General features: G+C 39.3%; 7 protein-coding genes across 7 annotated transcripts; 5 read left to right on the forward strand and 2 right to left on the reverse strand.

The window, feature by feature from the left end:
• Positions 1–730: 730 nt before the first annotated feature.
• Positions 731–3,023, forward strand: LOC6650740 (soluble guanylate cyclase 89Da). Its single transcript, XM_002074095.3, has 2 exons — positions 731–2,750; positions 2,822–3,023. The coding sequence occupies exons 1-2, from the start codon at positions 871–873 to the stop codon at positions 2,937–2,939; spliced, it is 1,998 nt and encodes a 665-aa protein (XP_002074131.1). The 5' UTR covers positions 731–870; the 3' UTR covers positions 2,940–3,023.
• A 4,384-nt stretch (positions 3,024–7,407) lies between these two features.
• On the forward strand, positions 7,408–9,524 carry LOC6651739 (soluble guanylate cyclase 89Db). The gene has a single exon (XM_002074096.4). It carries the CDS (start codon positions 7,509–7,511, stop codon positions 9,498–9,500), a length of 1,992 nt encoding a protein of 663 aa, XP_002074132.1. The 5' UTR covers positions 7,408–7,508; the 3' UTR covers positions 9,501–9,524.
• Positions 9,525–9,533: 9 nt separating this feature from the next.
• On the reverse strand, positions 9,534–11,619 carry LOC6651740. The gene is made up of 3 exons (XM_002074097.4): positions 11,196–11,619; positions 10,950–11,082; positions 9,534–10,799 (listed from the first exon to the last, which is right to left on the reverse strand). Exons 1-3 carry the CDS (start codon positions 11,230–11,232, stop codon positions 9,845–9,847), a joined length of 1,125 nt encoding a protein of 374 aa, XP_002074133.1. The 5' UTR covers positions 11,233–11,619; the 3' UTR covers positions 9,534–9,844.
• Positions 11,620–12,210: 591 nt separating this feature from the next.
• On the forward strand, positions 12,211–14,171 carry LOC6651741 (chromatin assembly factor 1 p55 subunit). Its single transcript, XM_023180119.2, has 4 exons — positions 12,211–12,307; positions 12,392–12,559; positions 12,655–13,212; positions 13,272–14,171. Exons 2-4 carry the CDS (start codon positions 12,538–12,540, stop codon positions 13,979–13,981), a joined length of 1,290 nt encoding a protein of 429 aa, XP_023035887.1. The 5' UTR covers positions 12,211–12,307; positions 12,392–12,537; the 3' UTR covers positions 13,982–14,171.
• A 20-nt stretch (positions 14,172–14,191) lies between these two features.
• On the reverse strand, positions 14,192–16,070 carry LOC6651742 (protein arginine N-methyltransferase 1). The gene is made up of 3 exons (XM_002074099.4): positions 15,917–16,070; positions 15,008–15,845; positions 14,192–14,944 (listed from the first exon to the last, which is right to left on the reverse strand). Exons 1-3 carry the CDS (start codon positions 15,936–15,938, stop codon positions 14,251–14,253), a joined length of 1,554 nt encoding a protein of 517 aa, XP_002074135.1. The 5' UTR covers positions 15,939–16,070; the 3' UTR covers positions 14,192–14,250.
• Positions 16,071–16,464: 394 nt separating this feature from the next.
• LOC6651743 (28S ribosomal protein S10, mitochondrial) lies at positions 16,465–17,255 on the forward strand. Its single transcript, XM_002074100.4, has 3 exons — positions 16,465–16,541; positions 16,603–16,811; positions 16,868–17,255. Exons 1-3 carry the CDS (start codon positions 16,533–16,535, stop codon positions 17,121–17,123), a joined length of 474 nt encoding a protein of 157 aa, XP_002074136.1. The 5' UTR covers positions 16,465–16,532; the 3' UTR covers positions 17,124–17,255.
• A 63-nt stretch (positions 17,256–17,318) lies between these two features.
• Positions 17,319–18,711, forward strand: LOC6651744. Its single transcript, XM_002074101.4, has 4 exons — positions 17,319–17,720; positions 17,797–17,997; positions 18,065–18,305; positions 18,364–18,711. Exons 1-4 carry the CDS (start codon positions 17,500–17,502, stop codon positions 18,478–18,480), a joined length of 780 nt encoding a protein of 259 aa, XP_002074137.1. The 5' UTR covers positions 17,319–17,499; the 3' UTR covers positions 18,481–18,711.
• Positions 18,712–18,854: the final 143 nt, after the last annotated feature.

Raw genomic sequence — 18,854 nt, forward strand, 5'->3', positions numbered from 1 at the left:
ACTTGAATAATGGTCTAAATATGTCAAATGATACCACATAAAAGGGTTAAAGACCAACACAAACTAGGGTTGCTGACTCACTGTAGCTTCGCTTTACTGGATTTTTTTAAAATATCATATTATCATGCCATTAAAAAGTATATACTCTTGGTTAAAATATAAGGATGAAAACATATCAGTTAGCATCCAACCCTTATAATTTATCTTGGGAATGTCGAAAGAAACGCGGCATTGTGTGCGTGTGAGTTGTTGTTAGTATAAAAGCAATAAAGAAGAATAGAAAAATATACTTCAATTTTTTTATATTTTATCAAAAAGTAACCGTCAATTGGCATCAACAAGGAGCAATGACATGAAATGAAACATTGTCAGCAGGGGGAGAGTTGAGGCAATTGGTTGGCCCTAGTGAATGGGGTGTTGGGGCAGGGGTGCGGTGATGAAAAGAGGGTTCGTTCTTCGACTATAAAAGACCTGGCCGACAGCTACAGCCACTTCATTCGCAAAACGTAAGCGAAAGCCACCTAACAAACAACAACGACGACGCACATAGCCCGGAAATCATGGAACTAAATCTCATCGCCAAGCATCCTCAGGCAACATGAGGCAACAACAAAATTAGTGTAATAATAACAGGCAACCAAGAAACTGTGGGAAACCCCACAGTGTATGTGTATATGTGTGTGCGTGTGTGTGAAATTGAATTTCCTTTGAATTATAAATAAATAAGGTTCAACTAGAAATAAGAAAAGTGAACCACAAGAGCAAAGGACTAAAAAAAGATTCAAATTTAACTAGTTACCACCTGTGGCTATTGCATAAGAACCAGATTTAAAATTCTCACATAAAAGGAAGACCTTTTCATCACCTAAAATGTATGGAATGCTTTATGAGAGTGTCCAGCACTATGTGCAAGAGGAATATGGAGTTGAGACTTGGAAGAAAGTCTGCCAAATTGTCGACTGCAAGCACAATAGCTTCAAGACACATCAAATCTATCCGGATAAACTAATGCCAGATATTGCAGCCGCACTATCTGCCTGTACGGGACAGTCTTTTGACTTTTGCATGAATTTTTTTGGTCGTTGCTTTGTGCGATTTTTCAGTAATTTTGGTTACGACAAGATGATACGTTCGACGGGACGTTATTTCTGTGACTTTCTACAGTCCATAGATAATATTCATTTAATTATGCGTTTCACATATCCCAAGATGAAATCGCCAAGCATGCAGTTGACCAATATGGATGACAATGGAGCTGTTATTCTCTATCGCAGTGGTCGGACAGGTATGTCGAAGTATTTGATTGGACAGATGACAGAGGTGGCCCGGGAGTTCTATGGTCTGGAGATAAAAGCCTATGTGATTGAGAGTCAAAATGATATTAGCGGTGGCACAGCGGGCCCCATTAAATTGACCGATGGTCCGTTGACTGTAATAGTAAAGTATCGCCTTGATTTTGATAATCGAGAGTATATGGCCAAGCGTGTGAATACCGCTGCCCATCCCTCACAGCTTAAGATGCCCACTGTCAATATGAATGTGTTCCTGGAACTGTTTCCCTTTACCTTTGTACTTGACCACAATATGAAGATAACCCATGCCGGCGAGAAGATTGTCGAGACATGGATTATGCACAATCCAGGAGCAAATCCAAAAGGCTTTATCGGCAGCTATGTTATGGACAAATTTCATTGCCGTCGTCCAAAGGATACCACCATTAACTGGGACACTTTGATACAAATGCGTGCTGTGCTCTTTGAATTCGAACTTATACGAACGGGACACAATAGAGCAGCATATGATGCTGTTCTGAACATGGACTTCGAGAACTATGACGAGATGACGCTGAACGAGGCACAGACCATGGCCCTGACAAAGGCCCAGGAGTTTAGTGAACAGCAACAGGCCAAAAATGCAGACGATGAAGATGAAATCGATCCGGCTACGGGTGAGCGAAGGTCATCGCAAGGTCTTCGTTCCATTCTGCTGAAGGGACAAATGTTCTACATCAAAGATGTGGACTCGCTTATTTTCCTGTGTAGTCCGTTGATAGAGAATCTAGATGAGTTGCATGGCATCGGCCTGTATTTAAATGACCTCAATCCCCATGGTCTGAGTCGAGAATTGGTTATGGCCGGTTGGCAACATTGCTCCAAGCTGGAGATAATGTTCGAAAAGGAGGAGCAGCGTTCAGATGAGCTGGAGAAATCTTTGGAATTGGCTGACTCATGGAAACGTCAGGGGGATGAGCTCTTGTACTCCATGATTCCACGGCCCATAGCTGAGCGCATGCGAAAGAGTGAGGAACATGTGTGCCAGAGTTTCGAAGAGGTCTCCGTGATCTTTATTGAGGTATTAAACGTCTACGATAGTGGCTCGAATAGCATTCAGGATGCCATGCAAGCGGTGACCACATTAAATAAGGTATTCTCTGCATTGGATGAGGAAATCATTTCACCATTTGTCTACAAAGTGGAAACTGTGGGCATGGTCTATATGGCCGTCTCTGGGGCTCCCGATATCAATCCTCTGCATGCGGAACATTCTTGCGATCTGGCTCTACGTGTTATTAAGAAACTAAAAACCGATGAGCTGGAGGGTGTGGCCATTAGAGTGGGCATCAACTCGGGTCCTGTGGTAGCTGGCGTTGTGGGTCTAAAGGTTCCAAGATACTGTCTCTTTGGGGACACAGTAAACACAGCTTCCCGTATGGAGAGCAGCTGTGAGCCATGGAAAATCCAATTGTCCCAGTAAGTATCTCAAATCCATTTCACTTATTTTTTCAGATTTATTGAAGTTTTTTCTGTTTTTTGTGTTAAAGGTATACGGCGGAAAAGGTTCGCAGTGTTGGCTATAAAGTTGAAAGCCGTGGCACTGTTAAGGTTAAAGGCAAAGGTGAAATGGAAACCTATTGGCTGCTTGACGGTCCAGAGACTTAAACGAGCTGTATATTTCAAATAAGTCTTTAATAAGCCTTTTTAAATTTGAAAGCACTGTGCACTGAATTTTTGTATAACTTGAACACGTAGTAATTGCAATAATAAAAAAAAATAAAAATAAAAGATTATTCCCATTTTCTTCAGTTTTATTCCTGTTGTTTATTTCTCATGGAGTGATGGAGCACTTGTGATAAGGAAAACTCCGTTGAAGCCTAACGTCTACTTCCCCTAAAAGTAGGAAACTGAAACCCAACTCCAGCCGGGACTTCCTTCAAATATCCTTTTTTAATAGCTTTTATGAGCTGATAGCATGTCACACACCAAAGACTCATCAAAAAAAAAAGGGGGAAGTCCCCCCCTCATCCGGACGTAGAATTCGCTCATTAAATTACGCATTTGCGCGTGTCCTTACGAAGGCTCAAGAAAACCGCATCAAGTACTGGCACATTGTCAATTAATTTCAGAACCCAAAAACTAATTAAGTTGTTCGTTTTGCTTGCGTGTGTCCTTGCCATAGGACACTAGCACTTAAAGGTCTATTACAAGTTATCCCTCCCGTTAGTTTTTGCATAAATTCCCATTGTACTTGCGCTTGTCATAGCTGTTATTGATGGCATTTTGAGTGGCTTTTAAGCGTACCCGCACATAGAAATATCCTTTTTGGTGTCCTTCCGTCTCCACCCCTCTGTCTATCTCTCTCTCTGTGTGTCCTAGCACATTATCATCAGTTTGGCAATTCATGCGCTGTCCCATAAAATTGTCAACGTTTATTTAAAAAGCTTGGCAAACGAAAATCCGTTACGCTGAAAGGGAACTTTTGCTTTCATGGAATCTTCTTTAAATTGCTTTAAAAACATCACATAAAGTATGTAAGCTATAAAGAGCACAAATACCCAGGAGAAATATACACACAAACACACAAAATCACACACACACACACACACAACATATATACATACATACATTCACATGGACAAAGTATGCGTGAAAATGGAGTGGCATTAAATACGGAAGTCGCCCCCTCTTTACCCCACTCCATCACTCATCCGAACTGTTGCCCGCCCACAAGTTGGGGAAAAAGGCAAAAGCGAAAGGCTACGACAATGATACATTTGACGAGCAGCAGCAGCAGCAGCAACAGAAGTTAGAGAAACCAACTAGGGATGCAGAGTTTATAGTCCTAGAACTGGAACCAGTTCGTAATTCAAATTTAAAATGGCTCAATACTAGCAAAAACAACGGAAAATTAGAAAGGTGAAAAGTATTATTGAAATGAACCTAAAAAAAGTCATCATGAATATATTTTGAAAGAGAATTTGCCAACCCTATTAAGACAAATGGAAAGCAATAAGAACCAAAGGACAATATTTCGCACGGAATGCTAAGAAAAGAAACACGTTCAAATGTATGTATGTATGTATGTATGTGTAAGCGCAATAAAACGAATGAAAAGAAGGACAAGAAATTTACTCCTTTTTGGCTTGCGTGAAAACTTTATCGGGACAAATGCACTCGCATTAACTGACTGACATCGATGAAGATACTGACAATGATGATGATGATGACTCTCTGATGCTAATGATGACCGTGGTCAAACAAAAGTGCGTGTCGAAGCGCAAACACGGAAGGCATGAAGGCATAAAGAACGCTCAACGCTGGTTGGGTGACTATAAAAGACCTGACCGCCAACAAGATACGTCCATTCGAACGACAAGTGCCTGCCGGAAAGGAAAAACAAAAAAAGCTCCGCACGACTCCAACCGACACCGAGCACAACGAAGCACAAAGTTCCGACAGATGTGAAAATCATGTTTCGAATCCAATACGGCCAGAAGCCATCGTCAGGCGGTAAAACAAAATTAGTGTAACAATAGCAACAGACGACACCGCGTCGGATTCGGAGTTGCCCAAAAGAGAGAGACTGTGTGCCCCCGCATCAAGTATTAAGTGTTAACGAAATAACGAAAATCCGGGACACACGGCAACTGTGTCTATATGTAGCATATGCTGTTGCTGCTGTTGCTGCTGCTGGTTGCCACGGAAAACCAAAGAAAATTATAAATAAATAAAGTACAAATGCCGCGCGGATAAAATTAAAACTTCAATTCTGAAAGCAAAAGAGTAAATTTAATGCACAAGTGTGCCTTCTGGGCATACATTCATTCGAGTCAACAACAGATGTAAGCCAAAATAACAAAGCATTATGCTAATTTCAGTTTTTATGTTTGATTCAGATTATATAGTCGCAATAAATTTAATTTAATCTGGGAGTATTCCATAATCTGATCTAGTAGCCATAAGCGTTTATTATTTTTTCATCGGATTTTTTTCATTTTTCAAATATGTTTTGACAATAAAAATGTTTTGTTGATCAAATATTTAATGTCAGGATTTATTTAGTATTGGGCACCAAAAAGGTGAAAGTGAACTCGCCCAAAACTTCTTTCGTTTGTATAAGCAGCAATATTTTGGAAAATATAAGAGCTATAGCCAATAAATTTAGTATCTAATCTTTATGCAAATTAAGTGTATTTCAAATTTAAACCATTTGCCTTTGTTATCCGATTTAAACTGATTTCGTTTTGTTATATTAAAAATATAGCTCTGCCATACAAATATCTAAGGTCAATAAATATAAATTTCAAGAAAATCCAATATAAAAAGGCCAAGTTATAGAGGAAATAAAAAGAAAAAGTGTTCCTAAAATGCTACTATTCTTATTAGAGTGAACGAGATAGCCTCAGTTTTAGGTGGTCAAGAAAAGGTCTCTAATAGTAATTCGTGGAGGCTGATCACGGCCCTGTACTTAGTTTTTCTTCATCACGTCAGGATTTTGATTAAAATGCGTTGGAATTATTCAAAATTACCTCATTTGCATTTAAAAGCATAATATTAACAAATTATTTTACTAAAAACATTATTATTTTAACCTATTAATGTATTAGGTATGATTCAAAAGCAAGTTACAAAATATCAAAGAGGAGTTTCTTTGTTAAGCATTATAATATCTTACACATTGGATATGGTTCCAAAAAGAGTCAAATTTGAACCAAAAAGTATGCTATAGGGATTCGAAGCATTTTCATCTTGTTAATTTTAAAGAATTATTGAAATCATATGCATCTTATAAATTGTTTATTAGTAATGTTTGCAAACTAGAGCTATTTTGCTTTATCAGAAAGTTTTAGAATCTGTTAAAAATTAAGAAAAACAACTTTTAACGTTCTATAGTATACTTTTGGGTGTATATTTTCCAATCCTAGATCGCCCGAATTCACAAAATTTGGATGTTATGGACAAAAACCGAGTATGCAGTCAGAATCAGGGTCTATAATTATTTAACCTCACCAAAAATCACCAAAAAGAAATAAATGAAATGAAATGGTGAACAAGATAGCCTTTATTTTTGATGGACATGTGAAAAGAAATTATTATAATAATTTGGCTTTACGAATTCGAAAAAAAAATTTATTCCCAAGACTTGCTTACCTCATTTATGTAATTAAGAAAAATAAAAGTACATACAAACATATGTATGTACATTTTATCCTACATTTTGTGTATACAACGCGTTGTAATTACCCAACTCTCACTTTGGATCTTTTTTGACATGCCAAACATTAATCACACTCACCCAGTCCTGGACCTATGAATTCTGTGTAGAAGTGTATCCGGTATACTTAGTATATATCCTCCAGCTTTTGTGCTATTCTATTTTTTATTTTTGTGGCTTACACTTTACGACTTGGGTGAAAAAACAACAAAATATTTGCATGTTTAGGACTTGTTTTGGTCAAAATTGAATAATCCTCGGAGCGAAATATTAAATTTGTTTCCAAAATTTATTGTGCACCGCCACAGTTTGTTAGTTGCTTTAACTGGCAAGGAAATTGAAAAGTAACCACCGCAACTCGCACCGCAATCTAACAAATTAACAAGAGAAAACTAGGGAAACAAATGCTCTTTAGGATGGGGCAAAAATGAGTCAAGAACATAACGCACGACTGGTATTTTGGGGACGTGACAAGCAGCCTCTAAGGGAGCAGCGTGCCGGTCCCCAAAATTAAACTGTCGAGGCAATAAATCAAACGACAAGCCATCTCAGGCCAGAGAGGGGAAGTTAATGTAGGCGAGTGTCTATGCCAAGTTAAGTCCTGACTGTATATACTCAGACAGATAGATAGATATACATATGGAACATGTCACAAATCTAACTTAATTTTACGCTTGACGAATTGATTTGATGGCTGTTAGTTAAAGGAGTGGCAACAGTTCAGTTTCTTAAATTTTAATCAATCACCTTAGTGGTAGAAAAATAATCTGACTAAAAGTTAAATCCACACACACACACATCTCTATCTCTCTCTCTCTCTAGAGAGGGAGAGTAAACCTAATTACTGTGGGAATAAATGGAAAAACTTTGTTATATCTTTCCAGCCTAATTATGTCGACTGTCAATTTTCTCGTTTCAGAGAAACTTTTGTGAAAGTAATTTGAACTTGACCTCGGACCTCTGACCTGACCTGACCTAACCTCGCCCTCAGCTACTAACTACATCCGGTCATCATCATGTATGGCATGCTGTATGAAAGTGTCCAGCATTATATACAAGAGAAATATGGCATGGAGACATGGAAGAAAATTTGCAAAATTGTTGATTGCAAGCACAACAGTTTCAAGACCCATCAGATTTACCCGGATAAGCTTATGCCGGACTTTGCTGCCGCATTGGCAGCATGTACCGGAGAGACCTTTGACTTTTGCATGAACTTTTTTGGCCACTGTTTCGTTAGATTCTTTAGTAATTTTGGCTACGACAAGATGATACGTTCGACAGGTCGTTACTTTTGTGACTTTTTGCAATCCATCGATAATATACATCTCCAGATGAAGTTCACATATCCGAAAATGAAGTCACCGAGCATGCAGATGACAGCTGTGGATGACAATGGAGCTGTTCTGCTTTATCGCAGCGGACGGACGGGTATGTCGAAGTATCTAATTGGCCAAATGACAGAGGTGGCCCGGGAGTTCTATGGTCTGGAGATAAAAGCCTATGTCCTGGAGAGCCAGAATGATATATGCGGCGGTACAACGGGTCCCATTAAGCTGTCCGAGGGTCCATTGACAGTAATTGTCAAGTATCGATTTGATTTTGATAATCGGGACTACATGGCCCAGCGGGTGAATGTGGTAGCTCATCCCACACAGCTTAAGATGCCTTCGGTGGATTTGGATATATTCTTGGAATTATTTCCCTTTACAATTGTGCTAAATCATGATATGAAGATTACATTGGCTGGGGAGAAAATTATTGAGACATGGATATTACACAATCCAGGGGCGAATCCAAAGGCTTTCATAGGCAGCTGCATCTTGGATCTGTTCAAGTGCAGACGTCCAAAAGACACAAGCATTAATTGGGAAACCATCCTTCAGATGCGCACAGTGCTCTTTGAGTTCGAACTCATAAGGACGGGACACAATCGGGCTGCCTATGATGCAGCCTTGAATATAGATCTCGAAAGTTATGATGAAATGAGTCTGAATGAGGCCCAGTCCATGGCAATTGCCAAGGCCCAAGAGTTCAATGATGAGCACAAAAAGGTGGAGGAGAAAGAGGAAATTGATCCAGCCACTGGCAAACAGCGTCGTCCTTCTGATGGATTGCGTTCCATTCTGTTGAAGGGACAAATGTTCTACATCAAAGATGTGGACTCGCTTATTTTCCTGTGCAGTCCGTTGATAGAGAATCTGGATGAGTTGCATGGCATCGGCCTGTATTTAAATGACCTCAATCCCCATGGTCTGAGTCGAGAATTAGTTATGGCCGGTTGGCAACATTGCTCCAAGCTGGAGATAATGTTCGAAAAGGAGGAGCAGCGTTCAGATGAGCTGGAGAAATCTTTGGAATTGGCTGATTCATGGAAACGTCAGGGGGATGAGCTCTTGTACTCCATGATTCCACGGCCCATAGCTGAGCGCATGCGAAAGAGTGAGGAACATGTGTGCCAGAGTTTCGAAGAGGTCTCCGTGATCTTTATTGAGGTATTAAATGTCTACGATAGTGGCTCGAATAGCATTCAGGATGCCATGCAAGCGGTGACCACATTAAATAAGGTATTCTCTGCATTGGATGAGGAAATCATTTCACCATTTGTCTACAAAGTGGAAACTGTGGGCATGGTCTATATGGCTGTCTCTGGGGCTCCCGATATCAATCCTCTGCATGCGGAACATGCCTGCGATTTGGCCCTTCGGGTAATGAAAAAGGTCAAGGATCATGGATTGCCTGATGTGGCCATAAGAGTGGGCATCAACTCGGGTCCCGTAGTGGCGGGCGTTGTAGGTCAAAAGGTGCCCAGATATTGTCTGTTTGGCGATACCGTAAACACAGCTTCCCGCATGGAAAGCAGCTGTGACCCGTGGAAAATACAATTATCCAATTACACGGCCATGAAGGTGAATAAATTGGGCTATGAAGTCGAAAAGCGAGGATTTGTCAAAGTTAAGGGTAAGGGTGAAATGGAAACCTATTGGTTAATAGGTGGACCAAATTGAAGTCTTAACACTAAAAAATAAATGCTGTACAAATTAATAAAATAAAATAATCAAATGTTATTAAATAATTTACATAAAATGTTTAACAATTTTTCTTATAAATTACTTTTGACAAGATAGTTGTTCCTAAATTATTGTATAATATATAGCTCTCGCTAAAATTTGAACAAAAGTCTGACTTGATAAGTTTCTATAAAGCCAGAATAATGTGTAATAATATTCAAAAAAACATTTAATATGTTAAATGTCAACGTAAGTAATAACAATTAAAATTAAAAATGACTTGTGGAGAATTAAAAATAAAAATAGAGCGATATGTTTGTAATAATAATTAACAATGAGATTTACTCATTTTTAAAATGGAATTTAAAGCCGAGTGCCTGACCATCACTCCGAAAGATACGTACATAAGCTGCCTTAACGCCAAATTTCCAAATGGCTATGTATGGCAAGTAATAGGTCAGCAGATCCATTATCCACACGCGAAAGTTTAAGTACATACGAACTACTTTATATTTGTGCAGATAGGTTACGATAAATAATCCGTAGCTTACAACGAAACGATCCCACCAACTCAGATCATAGTAATACAATCGCTGCTGTGGATTCCTTTTCTCACCTGGACGATAGTCAAAGCTAAAGTACTCATAGCCCGGTACATAGGCCAGACGTTTGGCAAAAAAGAGCTGAGCGTCGACGGAAAGTATAGTATTTATATGCCACAATCCATTGATTAGAGCCTCGGCCATGCGATCAAACTCTTCGCTGGTTTTCTCCAATGCCGGAGCATATACCCGTCGTTGTACTATATCCAGACGCTGACGCGTCTCGGCCCAGTTCCGTCCACAAATATTGTACTCATCCTTGATGCCCAGCAAATAGCCGAGTACCCGCCACATGTGAGCGGTGGCTTCCAAAAAATCCTCATCATATAGCTGAATACGATGGGCTCCCAAGGTAATAAAGCCAATGAATCCAAACTGGGTCAATGCCAAATCCTTTTGGTTAATTTGGCCTGCACCAAGTCGGCTGCATGCACGACTTGATGTTGAATGGGCCTGCCTCACAGCCTTTATGCTTTTCCAGAATTTGCTCGACTTATCTTCGACCGGATAGGTGTACCAGGAAATGGCATGGAAAATCGTTCGAACATAGCGACGATAGGCATCCAAAGGAGTTGATGATTGGTGAGAGCAGCTGAGGACTCGCAGGATCGAAGGCACAGCAAGCACAGAAATTAATCCATACAACATGCCAGTATACATCACAAAGCGATATTTGTTAAAGTAATTTTGACCCCTAAAAAATAAACAATAGTATTCAATGCTAAGAACGTCAAAGTCGTAGATTTGTTTTCCATTCACTTTTGCAGTTAACTAACAGTCGGGGACTTTTTAGCAGGTAAGTCTTGTATATTGATTATAGGTAAATTTCACTTTTGCAATTTACCTTTTAAATAACTGTTCATTGTACCATGACGGTAATTCCAATTCGGTCCCGCTATCGCCCTCTTGGCTACCATTATTGAGCAAATGATTCAAATACTTCTTTGCCGGATCCAATTCATCCTTATCGGAATAGTCTATAATTAATGTTAATCAGCAAATAAATAACAAAGATTATACAAAGAAATTCCACAAACAAGTAAAGGGCTAAAGTGAAAGTTTTTCTTACGGGAATTTCACTTGCGCTTACCCGTTTCGTCATTGGCTGTTACAGCACTATGAGACATCTTCACTATTCAATGTTTGACTGCTGCTGCAATTATTGGAAAATTTTCCCCAGGTTGATTTTAAACAAACAAGGCCAGTTAACTTAGCTCTTCAGTTTTCTGTGGCATCGCTGCAACGTTAAGACTCCATCTGCTGTTGGCAGCAAAAAGCTTTAATTTGTTGGCGCCCACAACAGGTTTTGAAAATATATAAAATCTATTTTTGGTCGGTTGTTTTGTTTTGGTAATAGCAATCACTTGACCAACTATTTGTAGTTTTTTACATTATTCGGTATAAATTTTTACGCGGTTTTTAGCTACGAATTGGTTACACGCTAAAATGGCCCAAAATGTATAGCAATAAAATATAAAACAATTTGTAAGAAACAAACACTAAACTTTCGTCATGTCGATAATACCAAGAGTGACAGTGTTGGTAAAAATGTATCGACGTCTTGAATTTTGATTGTTTAGTATTTTCTGGTATTTTTTACATGTCACCAAATAAATTGGGATTTTCACTATAACAGCTGATTAGAGGTGGGAATCCATCGATAGTCTCTCCACTCGGTGGAATTTTCAGTGATGGAAAAAAAGTCAATAGTATCGATGGTTTGGTCTTATTCCATCGCTGGAAGAAACCATCGCTATAATCGATGGTTCCATCGGTAATTTAAAAGCGGCAAATCTGTTAAGCCACGCAAATAAAATACAAAATAATTAATTATGTTTTTAAGTCCATTTAATTAAATTTTTAACGAAATTAACAAAAAAGTAATCGTGATACACTTATTGTGCTATAAAACATAGTTTAAATGAACAATAGATTGGTTTGAAAGTGCGCTTTCTTCCGATTTTTTGATAGTTGATTAAGATTAGATTTCCCCCACTACATGAAATCAAATCACAACGTAAGATACATGTGATCAAGTTCGATAAATCGCCATCGAAAAATGTATATCGATCTATCGCACTTTATAAATTCCATCGATACTATCGATGGAGCCATCTTCTTTCCATTAAGAAGCCGACGCGCATACAAAAAAAATTAAAAATTTTGCATCAATTTGCGCTGGCAAGTACGCTTGCTAAAAGTGTGAGTTTTCGAAAAAAGTATTTGTTGATAGTCTCTGAATTGGTTAACTGTATTTATATTAATATTGCGCTTTGATTTCATCAGTTGCAGGCTTCATAAGATTTTTCGCCGATTCTGCTGTTCACGCGCTTTGCCGCCGCCGACTTGGCTTTTATTGTTTTGGCGCCCGAATTTTTTTCTGTTGCCAATTACTACGACGCTTTGACCGAGAACTGCCAAAAGAGTCCAAGATGGTGGATCGCAGTGATAATGGTAATGAAATGCATGTTTCTAATTAAACAAATTATTTTAACTTTAAATTTTTTATTTCTTTTATCTCTTTTTTTTTTTTTTAATATGAAAATCAGCCGAATCGTTTGACGATGCCGTAGAGGAGCGTGTGATCAACGAGGAGTACAAGATATGGAAGAAAAACACGCCGTTTCTATACGATTTAGTAATGACGCATGCCTTGGAATGGCCCTCGCTAACGGCACAATGGCTTCCCGATGTAACAAAACAAGATGGCAAGGATTATTCGGTACATCGCCTCATCTTGGGTACCCACACGTCTGACGAACAGAATCATTTGCTTATTGCCAGCGTTCAACTTCCTAGTGAGGATGCCCAGTTCGATGGATCCCATTATGACAATGAGAAGGGCGAATTTGGTGGCTTTGGGTCGGTGTGTGGCAAAATCGAGATCGAGATCAAAATCAACCACGAGGGTGAGGTGAACAGAGCCAGATATATGCCGCAGAATGCATGCGTTATTGCTACTAAGACCCCATCTAGCGATGTGCTTGTATTTGATTATACTAAACATCCCAGCAAACCGGAACCTTCAGGTGAATGCCAACCGGACCTACGGCTGCGTGGCCACCAAAAAGAAGGTTATGGCCTTTCTTGGAATCCAAATCTGAATGGTATGTGTAAAAGGTGTGACATTCTGTTTATTTTTTTTTTTAACCTGTCCCATTTTTAGGCTACTTGCTCTCGGCTTCTGATGATCACACTATCTGCTTATGGGACATCAACGCTACTCCCAAAGAACATCGAGTGATCGATGCCAAAAACATTTTCACTGGCCACACCGCCGTTGTTGAGGATGTGGCCTGGCATTTGCTGCATGAATCGCTCTTTGGTTCCGTAGCAGATGATCAGAAGCTGATGATCTGGGATACGCGCAACAATAACACATCCAAGCCATCGCATACTGTTGACGCTCACACAGCTGAAGTCAATTGTCTGAGCTTCAATCCTTATTCAGAGTTTATTTTGGCCACGGGATCGGCGGATAAAACCGTAGCCCTGTGGGATTTGCGTAATTTAAAATTGAAACTACATTCCTTTGAGTCGCACAAGGATGAAATTTTCCAAGTACAATGGTCGCCGCATAATGAAACAATCCTTGCGTCATCTGGAACAGATCGTCGCCTACATGTCTGGGACTTGTCCAAAATTGGTGAAGAGCAGAGCTCCGAAGATGCTGAAGACGGCCCACCCGAGTTGCTGTTCATCCATGGTGGTCACACGGCAAAGATCAGTGACTTCTCATGGAATCCAAACGAGCCGTGGATTATTTGCTCTGTATCAGAGGACAACATCATGCAGGTATGGCAAATGGCCGAAAATGTCTACAACGATGAAGAACCCGAGATTCCCGCTTCCGAATTGGAGACCAACACCGCTTAAAGCGTCCAACACCAATCGCTAAATCTTTTCGGCCACGCATCCGTGTCAAGGTTATCTACAAAATGTGCGGACTCATTTTAATTTATATATATATATATTACATAATATTTTTAAAGGTCAATAATTAAGTTCATAATTGTCAGCCCCTCCCCCAACACGAATCTTTAATTAAAAACGATTTCGGAAACAATGTTGTAGTATCACAAACGGTTTAAAAAAAGGTTCTGTGTATATTTGAAATATCGCATAATTATCAATCAAATGCATAGTTAATTTACATTATATTTGTTTAATTTGCCAAACGCTTTGATTTCCACATTAAGTGATCTGATGTCCTCCAGATTCCGTCGCGTGTGGATAGTGCCCGTTATGACATCGCCCTCGTTAACCGCCTGCGGTGCTTCCAAAAAGAAGATTGTTTGCTTCCAGTGAGTAGGTTTATGAACAGGAGAAGTGCTAAACATTACGGAATGAGGCAGGTCGAAGAATGTATCAAAATAACCCACAAAGGCCGATAGCTTGCCCGATTGTGTACACTTCAGATTGAAGTTATATGTGAAATTGGAATATCCCAAGTCCACAGTCATCATGTCAAAGCTGGCGATTTCTTCCGGTTCAGTTAGCATACACTTCTTTTGTACAACTTCCATGAGAGGCTCCTGTATGGAACGACCACGCAGAGCAGTCATGTCAACGCCATACACATCCGACCAAAATTCAACTTGTTCTTCATAGAGCTTATCGTCACCATGGCCAAATAAGCTGAGTGTACAACGATTTGGCAGTATAAGACCACCGGGTTTAAGATGATTCTCTCGGGCATAAATGATGCTATCAAGCATGGACTCGTATAGCAGGAAGTAACCCATCCATTCGGATATTATAATATCGTACTTGTCATCGGGTAAAACTGTATCCTCCAAACGTCCTTTGACTAGATTAATATTTGTGAGTTTATTTTTTCTACATTAATTGAATAAAAGTTAATTAGTTCAATGGTTTTTAATAACCTTTAGACCGACTCACCGAACAATATCCATGGCAGTGTAGACAATCTCCGAATCATCTATGCCTACCACTTTGGCTGCTCCTGCTTGTGATGCAAATATCGAGAGGATGCTGGTGCCACATCCCACATCCAGAACAGTCTTGCCACTCACAATGTCGGAATTGTCGATCAGGGCACGTCGATAGCTACTCGTGCGCACGGAATCGCTAAGCATTTCGTGATGAATACCGAAATATGAATAGCTGTTAAAGTACTCCTTGTCGAGTTTTGGATTGTTTCGCAAAGTCGGAGCGTTACTTTTGCTTTTACTATCCGCATCCCCACCACTATCATCGGTATGAACTTTAGCCAATAGAGCCTTAAAGTCCTGTCGCATTCGTTCCATATCATCATTGGCCTGCTGCAATAACTTGCCCTGTTCCACAAGACGTTGACTCATCTCCGCCACTGTCATTTCTCCGACTTGGCCTTCCGGCTTAAGCGAGTCAAAATCAATGCACAGCCATGGTTCATATTCCTGTGGTTTCAAGTATTTCTCATCCTCCCAATTAGACTTTTCGCTCTTAAGCAAATCATCTGGACTAATCTTCTCCGCTCGTATATAGTTAATCAACTTGATAAAGGCATACTCATCCATTTGAAACTTTTGCTGTAGCTCGGGTAATTTGATTTTGTGTTCGGAGTCCAAATGCTTAATAGCTAGAGGCAGACTCGGAAAAATTTCCGGGCAGAAGAGGCATGTGGTGGGTTCTTCTTCGGCACCCATGTCCTCATCATCTTCGTCAGCAATGTCCTCGTACTCATCTTCACCAGAGCTGGCGTCAATGCTCTCGTCGGCGTTATCTTTGTTTTTCACTATTCACAAACAAAAGAAATGCAAAAGTCACTTTTGTTTTGTTTTTTTGTCTTTACCATCTAATGCTTACTTTTGACATCGGTTTCCTTCATTTTCTATTAAAGTCTTAAAATTGAATACAGCTCCTTACCAATATACGAAATAAAATTAAATTCAAAATTTGAATTTATTTACGTCAATGTCTAGCACGTGCAAACCGGTTCTCCTAGTGAACATATTATATCGGGTCACACACTAAGATTAGTGTGGCCAAATTCTATAACAACGGGCAGACGGACCGCATAATTGCGCCCAAAACTCGGAAGCTGATGTTTCTCCTTATAATCGAGGCGTTCCTTTTAGGAGCTAACCGTTTTCCAAAAAGACAGTCGCAGCATTTATGCTTCGCGTGTATCAGAAATACTATATTACTTCTTCATCCCGGCATGACTTTCGGGTAAAAGATTCCTGGATTTATATTTGCAGATATGTTCCAGATCGATTCATTAAGATAATAAATAGATTTCAAATAGTAATTTGGCCATATATGTATGTATAAAAGTCATAACCATAACATACATATATTTAATACAGTAAATAAATAATATCAATATCATATAATATGTTTACTGGGTTCAACGTCGCCCAACGTTACACTGCCGGTCACACTGATCGGACCGCATAATTGCATAATTGTAAATAAAAACATGTTGCAGGTAATTTTAAATGATTTTATGAAAGAAAGCCCAAACATTAACAACTTATTGTATATATAAGGTGTGGAGAGCAATACGCGGCGGTCAGCCGGCAAGGGCGCTGTCAGCCTTGACTAGTAATAACATAAAACTGGAATTGGAACCCGAGACGGACAAACTCTATAGCAAACTGGAAATAGAGCTGCGCGGGATTGATCCTGCAGTTCTTAAGAGTTACACCTGGTTTGCAACAACAGCAGCAGGTCATTTAAATATTGAGACCGGCAAGTGGTAAGTAAAATATTTCTCTGGTACAGCACTCAATAATAATATCTAATTGTTAATAGTTGGTCGCCTCGTAAAGCCCACCATGATCGCATGACCCTTTTGAAATCAGTGCACATTTACAAGAAACATCGCGTTCAGTATGAAGTGCGTACACATTTTCGTTATATGAATTTTCACAAGTTGACTGGCTCCACATTGGATACATTTCTGGAATACATTGAACGTAATCTGCCCGAAGGAGTTGCAATGCAAGTCGCAAAAACAGAGCTACAACAAATACCAGATCACTTGCGACAACCACCGGAACAAGTGTAGGAGCAGAGGTTTGAGCGGAAGAGAAGGGTTGTTCAAAAACCACAGTTTAGATAAGATGTTGTTGACAACGGGCAATCGTTTTCAGATTAGTCGCGTTAGCTAGCTAAAATAAAAGAGTTATTCTAAAGCTAATCGAATGTAGTAGCTAAATTGATAGCTGAAAGTTATTCCACAACAGTGCTTGACTGGTGTGGGCGATAAGCGTTTTTGGGGTAGAATATAAAAATTAAATTGTTCACGCGTATCTTGACACACAGAATGGGACCTGGAAGTGAAGCCACTTGAGTTTCTGACAAACAAAACGCGTTGGTGAATGGTTTGAGTCCCCAGTCGCTTAAGCGTTGGCAAGCAGAACGCACTAGAGATCCAAGTTAAGATGTCGAACCATGAATACATTAAGAAGGCTCTTTTGGTTTTGGCCTTGATATACAGTAGCCTCGCACCGGCAGAATGCGCATATGAGAAAGAAATTCAAGCATTTCTAGAGGAACTCCGTCTACGTATGTGTCATCCCATACCAAATTTAGGTTTACCTCAATTAGACCCACTAGAACTTGGTCCTGCATCGACCTCACAGGATAATAAATACCTTGTGGAGTAAGCCAAATAATATATGCATATGCTAATATATGCTGAGGCAAAAACTTTATCCTTATCATCAATATGTTTACAGCTTTACCGGTTCCATTGAAGGATTTCAGTTACATGGTCTCTCCGATTTCGATTTACCTGAAGATGCGTTAAAAATTCAAACGGATTACGTTCGACGCAGTAGCATTAATGTTACATTGCCCCACACATATTTCCAATCTCTGTACACAGCAAAGGGTTCGCTGGCATATATATTGAATCTATCAGGCGACGGCAATGCTGAGTGAGTATATTTCAGTTAAATTCCTTTCCATTTGTATCCTCATTTCCTATGCTTTTCTTTTTCCCAGAACATCATTAAAGGACTTTTCAGTGTTGATCACATTCAGGCTTAAAGCTGGAGTCTATCTTGGAATCACTGGACTGACTATTGATTTTCGTTTGGGTGGCATCCACATAGATTTTCCAAATTTAATAGAGGAACAACGTGTTAATGACTTTTTTCACGACTTGATCAATCAAATAGGAGTGGAATTGTTGGGTGATGTATGGAGCTATGAACAGGACACTGTTATTGATAAAATCCAGACGGTAAGTGGAAATTTATATTTTATATTTTAATCTAATTATACTTACCTATTCCTTGCAGATCGTTAATAACTTCCTTGGCAATTATACTTTGTTGGATATTATAAAGATTATAACTGGATCAGGGGGCGAAGGCACGCCCATATTTGATGGCGTTGAGCCTAATTGTAAAGACTGAACTTTGTGAACATTGCACATAAAGGAATTTTTTAAAGTACTTGTGCTTGTATAATAATATATACATATATGTATGTATATATATATAATTGATAGGAATCTTGATGCTACAATTAATATAAATTTATGAACCGTTTGACGTGTTAGTTGTGTTTATCCCTATCATTTTGATAAGTTGAGCGAAAAACAATTATATTTATATGGCTTTATACTTTTTTAGCCACTAATCTGACACCTTTTTGGCTGATAACCAATCAACTTATTTGTCGTGCAGCTATGAAAAACCAATTTGCATTCAAGTCCATATCTGGGCGAATGTATGGACACACGCTGACGACACCGATAACGTCGCAGATCGCATACTTTCAAACCGTT

The sequence above is a fragment of the Drosophila willistoni genome, chromosome 3R (genome assembly GCF_018902025.1).
Source record: "Drosophila willistoni isolate 14030-0811.24 chromosome 3R, UCI_dwil_1.1, whole genome shotgun sequence".
NCBI classification, from domain to species: Eukaryota; Metazoa; Arthropoda; class Insecta; order Diptera; family Drosophilidae; genus Drosophila; species Drosophila willistoni.

Bases quoted from the DNA above. Each gene is read 5' to 3' on its own strand.
- LOC6650740 (XM_002074095.3), top strand. From the start codon at position 871: ATGTATGGAATGCTTTATGAGAGTGTCCAGCACTATGTGCAAGAGGAA. The intron at 2,751-2,821 runs GTAAGTATCTCA...TTTGTGTTAAAG, and splicing joins TGGAAAATCCAATTGTCCCA to GTATACGGCGGAAAAGGTTC.
- LOC6651739 (XM_002074096.4), top strand. From the start codon at position 7,509: ATGTATGGCATGCTGTATGAAAGTGTCCAGCATTATATACAAGAGAAA.
- LOC6651740 (XM_002074097.4), bottom strand. From the start codon at position 11,232: ATGTCTCATAGTGCTGTAACAGCCAATGACGAAACGG. The intron at 11,083-11,195 runs GTAAGCGCAAGT...CATTAATTATAG, and splicing joins AACAGCCAATGACGAAACGG to ACTATTCCGATAAGGATGAA. The intron at 10,800-10,949 runs GTAAATTGCAAA...TTTATTTTTTAG, and splicing joins AATGAACAGTTATTTAAAAG to GGGTCAAAATTACTTTAACA.
- LOC6651741 (XM_023180119.2), top strand. From the start codon at position 12,538: ATGGTGGATCGCAGTGATAATG. The intron at 12,560-12,654 runs GTAATGAAATGC...TATGAAAATCAG, and splicing joins GGTGGATCGCAGTGATAATG to CCGAATCGTTTGACGATGCC. The intron at 13,213-13,271 runs GTATGTGTAAAA...TCCCATTTTTAG, and splicing joins TTGGAATCCAAATCTGAATG to GCTACTTGCTCTCGGCTTCT.
- LOC6651742 (XM_002074099.4), bottom strand. From the start codon at position 15,938: ATGAAGGAAACCGATGTCAAAA. The intron at 15,846-15,916 runs GTAAGCATTAGA...GTTTGTGAATAG, and splicing joins GAAGGAAACCGATGTCAAAA to TGAAAAACAAAGATAACGCC. The intron at 14,945-15,007 runs GTGAGTCGGTCT...CAATTAATGTAG, and splicing joins ACTGCCATGGATATTGTTCG to AAAAAATAAACTCACAAATA.
- LOC6651743 (XM_002074100.4), top strand. The intron at 16,812-16,867 runs GTAAGTAAAATA...AATTGTTAATAG, and splicing joins AATATTGAGACCGGCAAGTG to TTGGTCGCCTCGTAAAGCCC.
- LOC6651744 (XM_002074101.4), top strand. From the start codon at position 17,500: ATGTCGAACCATGAATACATTAAGAAGGCTCTTTTGGTTTTGGCCTTG. The intron at 17,721-17,796 runs GTAAGCCAAATA...ATATGTTTACAG, and splicing joins GATAATAAATACCTTGTGGA to CTTTACCGGTTCCATTGAAG. The intron at 17,998-18,064 runs GTGAGTATATTT...TCTTTTTCCCAG, and splicing joins TCAGGCGACGGCAATGCTGA to AACATCATTAAAGGACTTTT.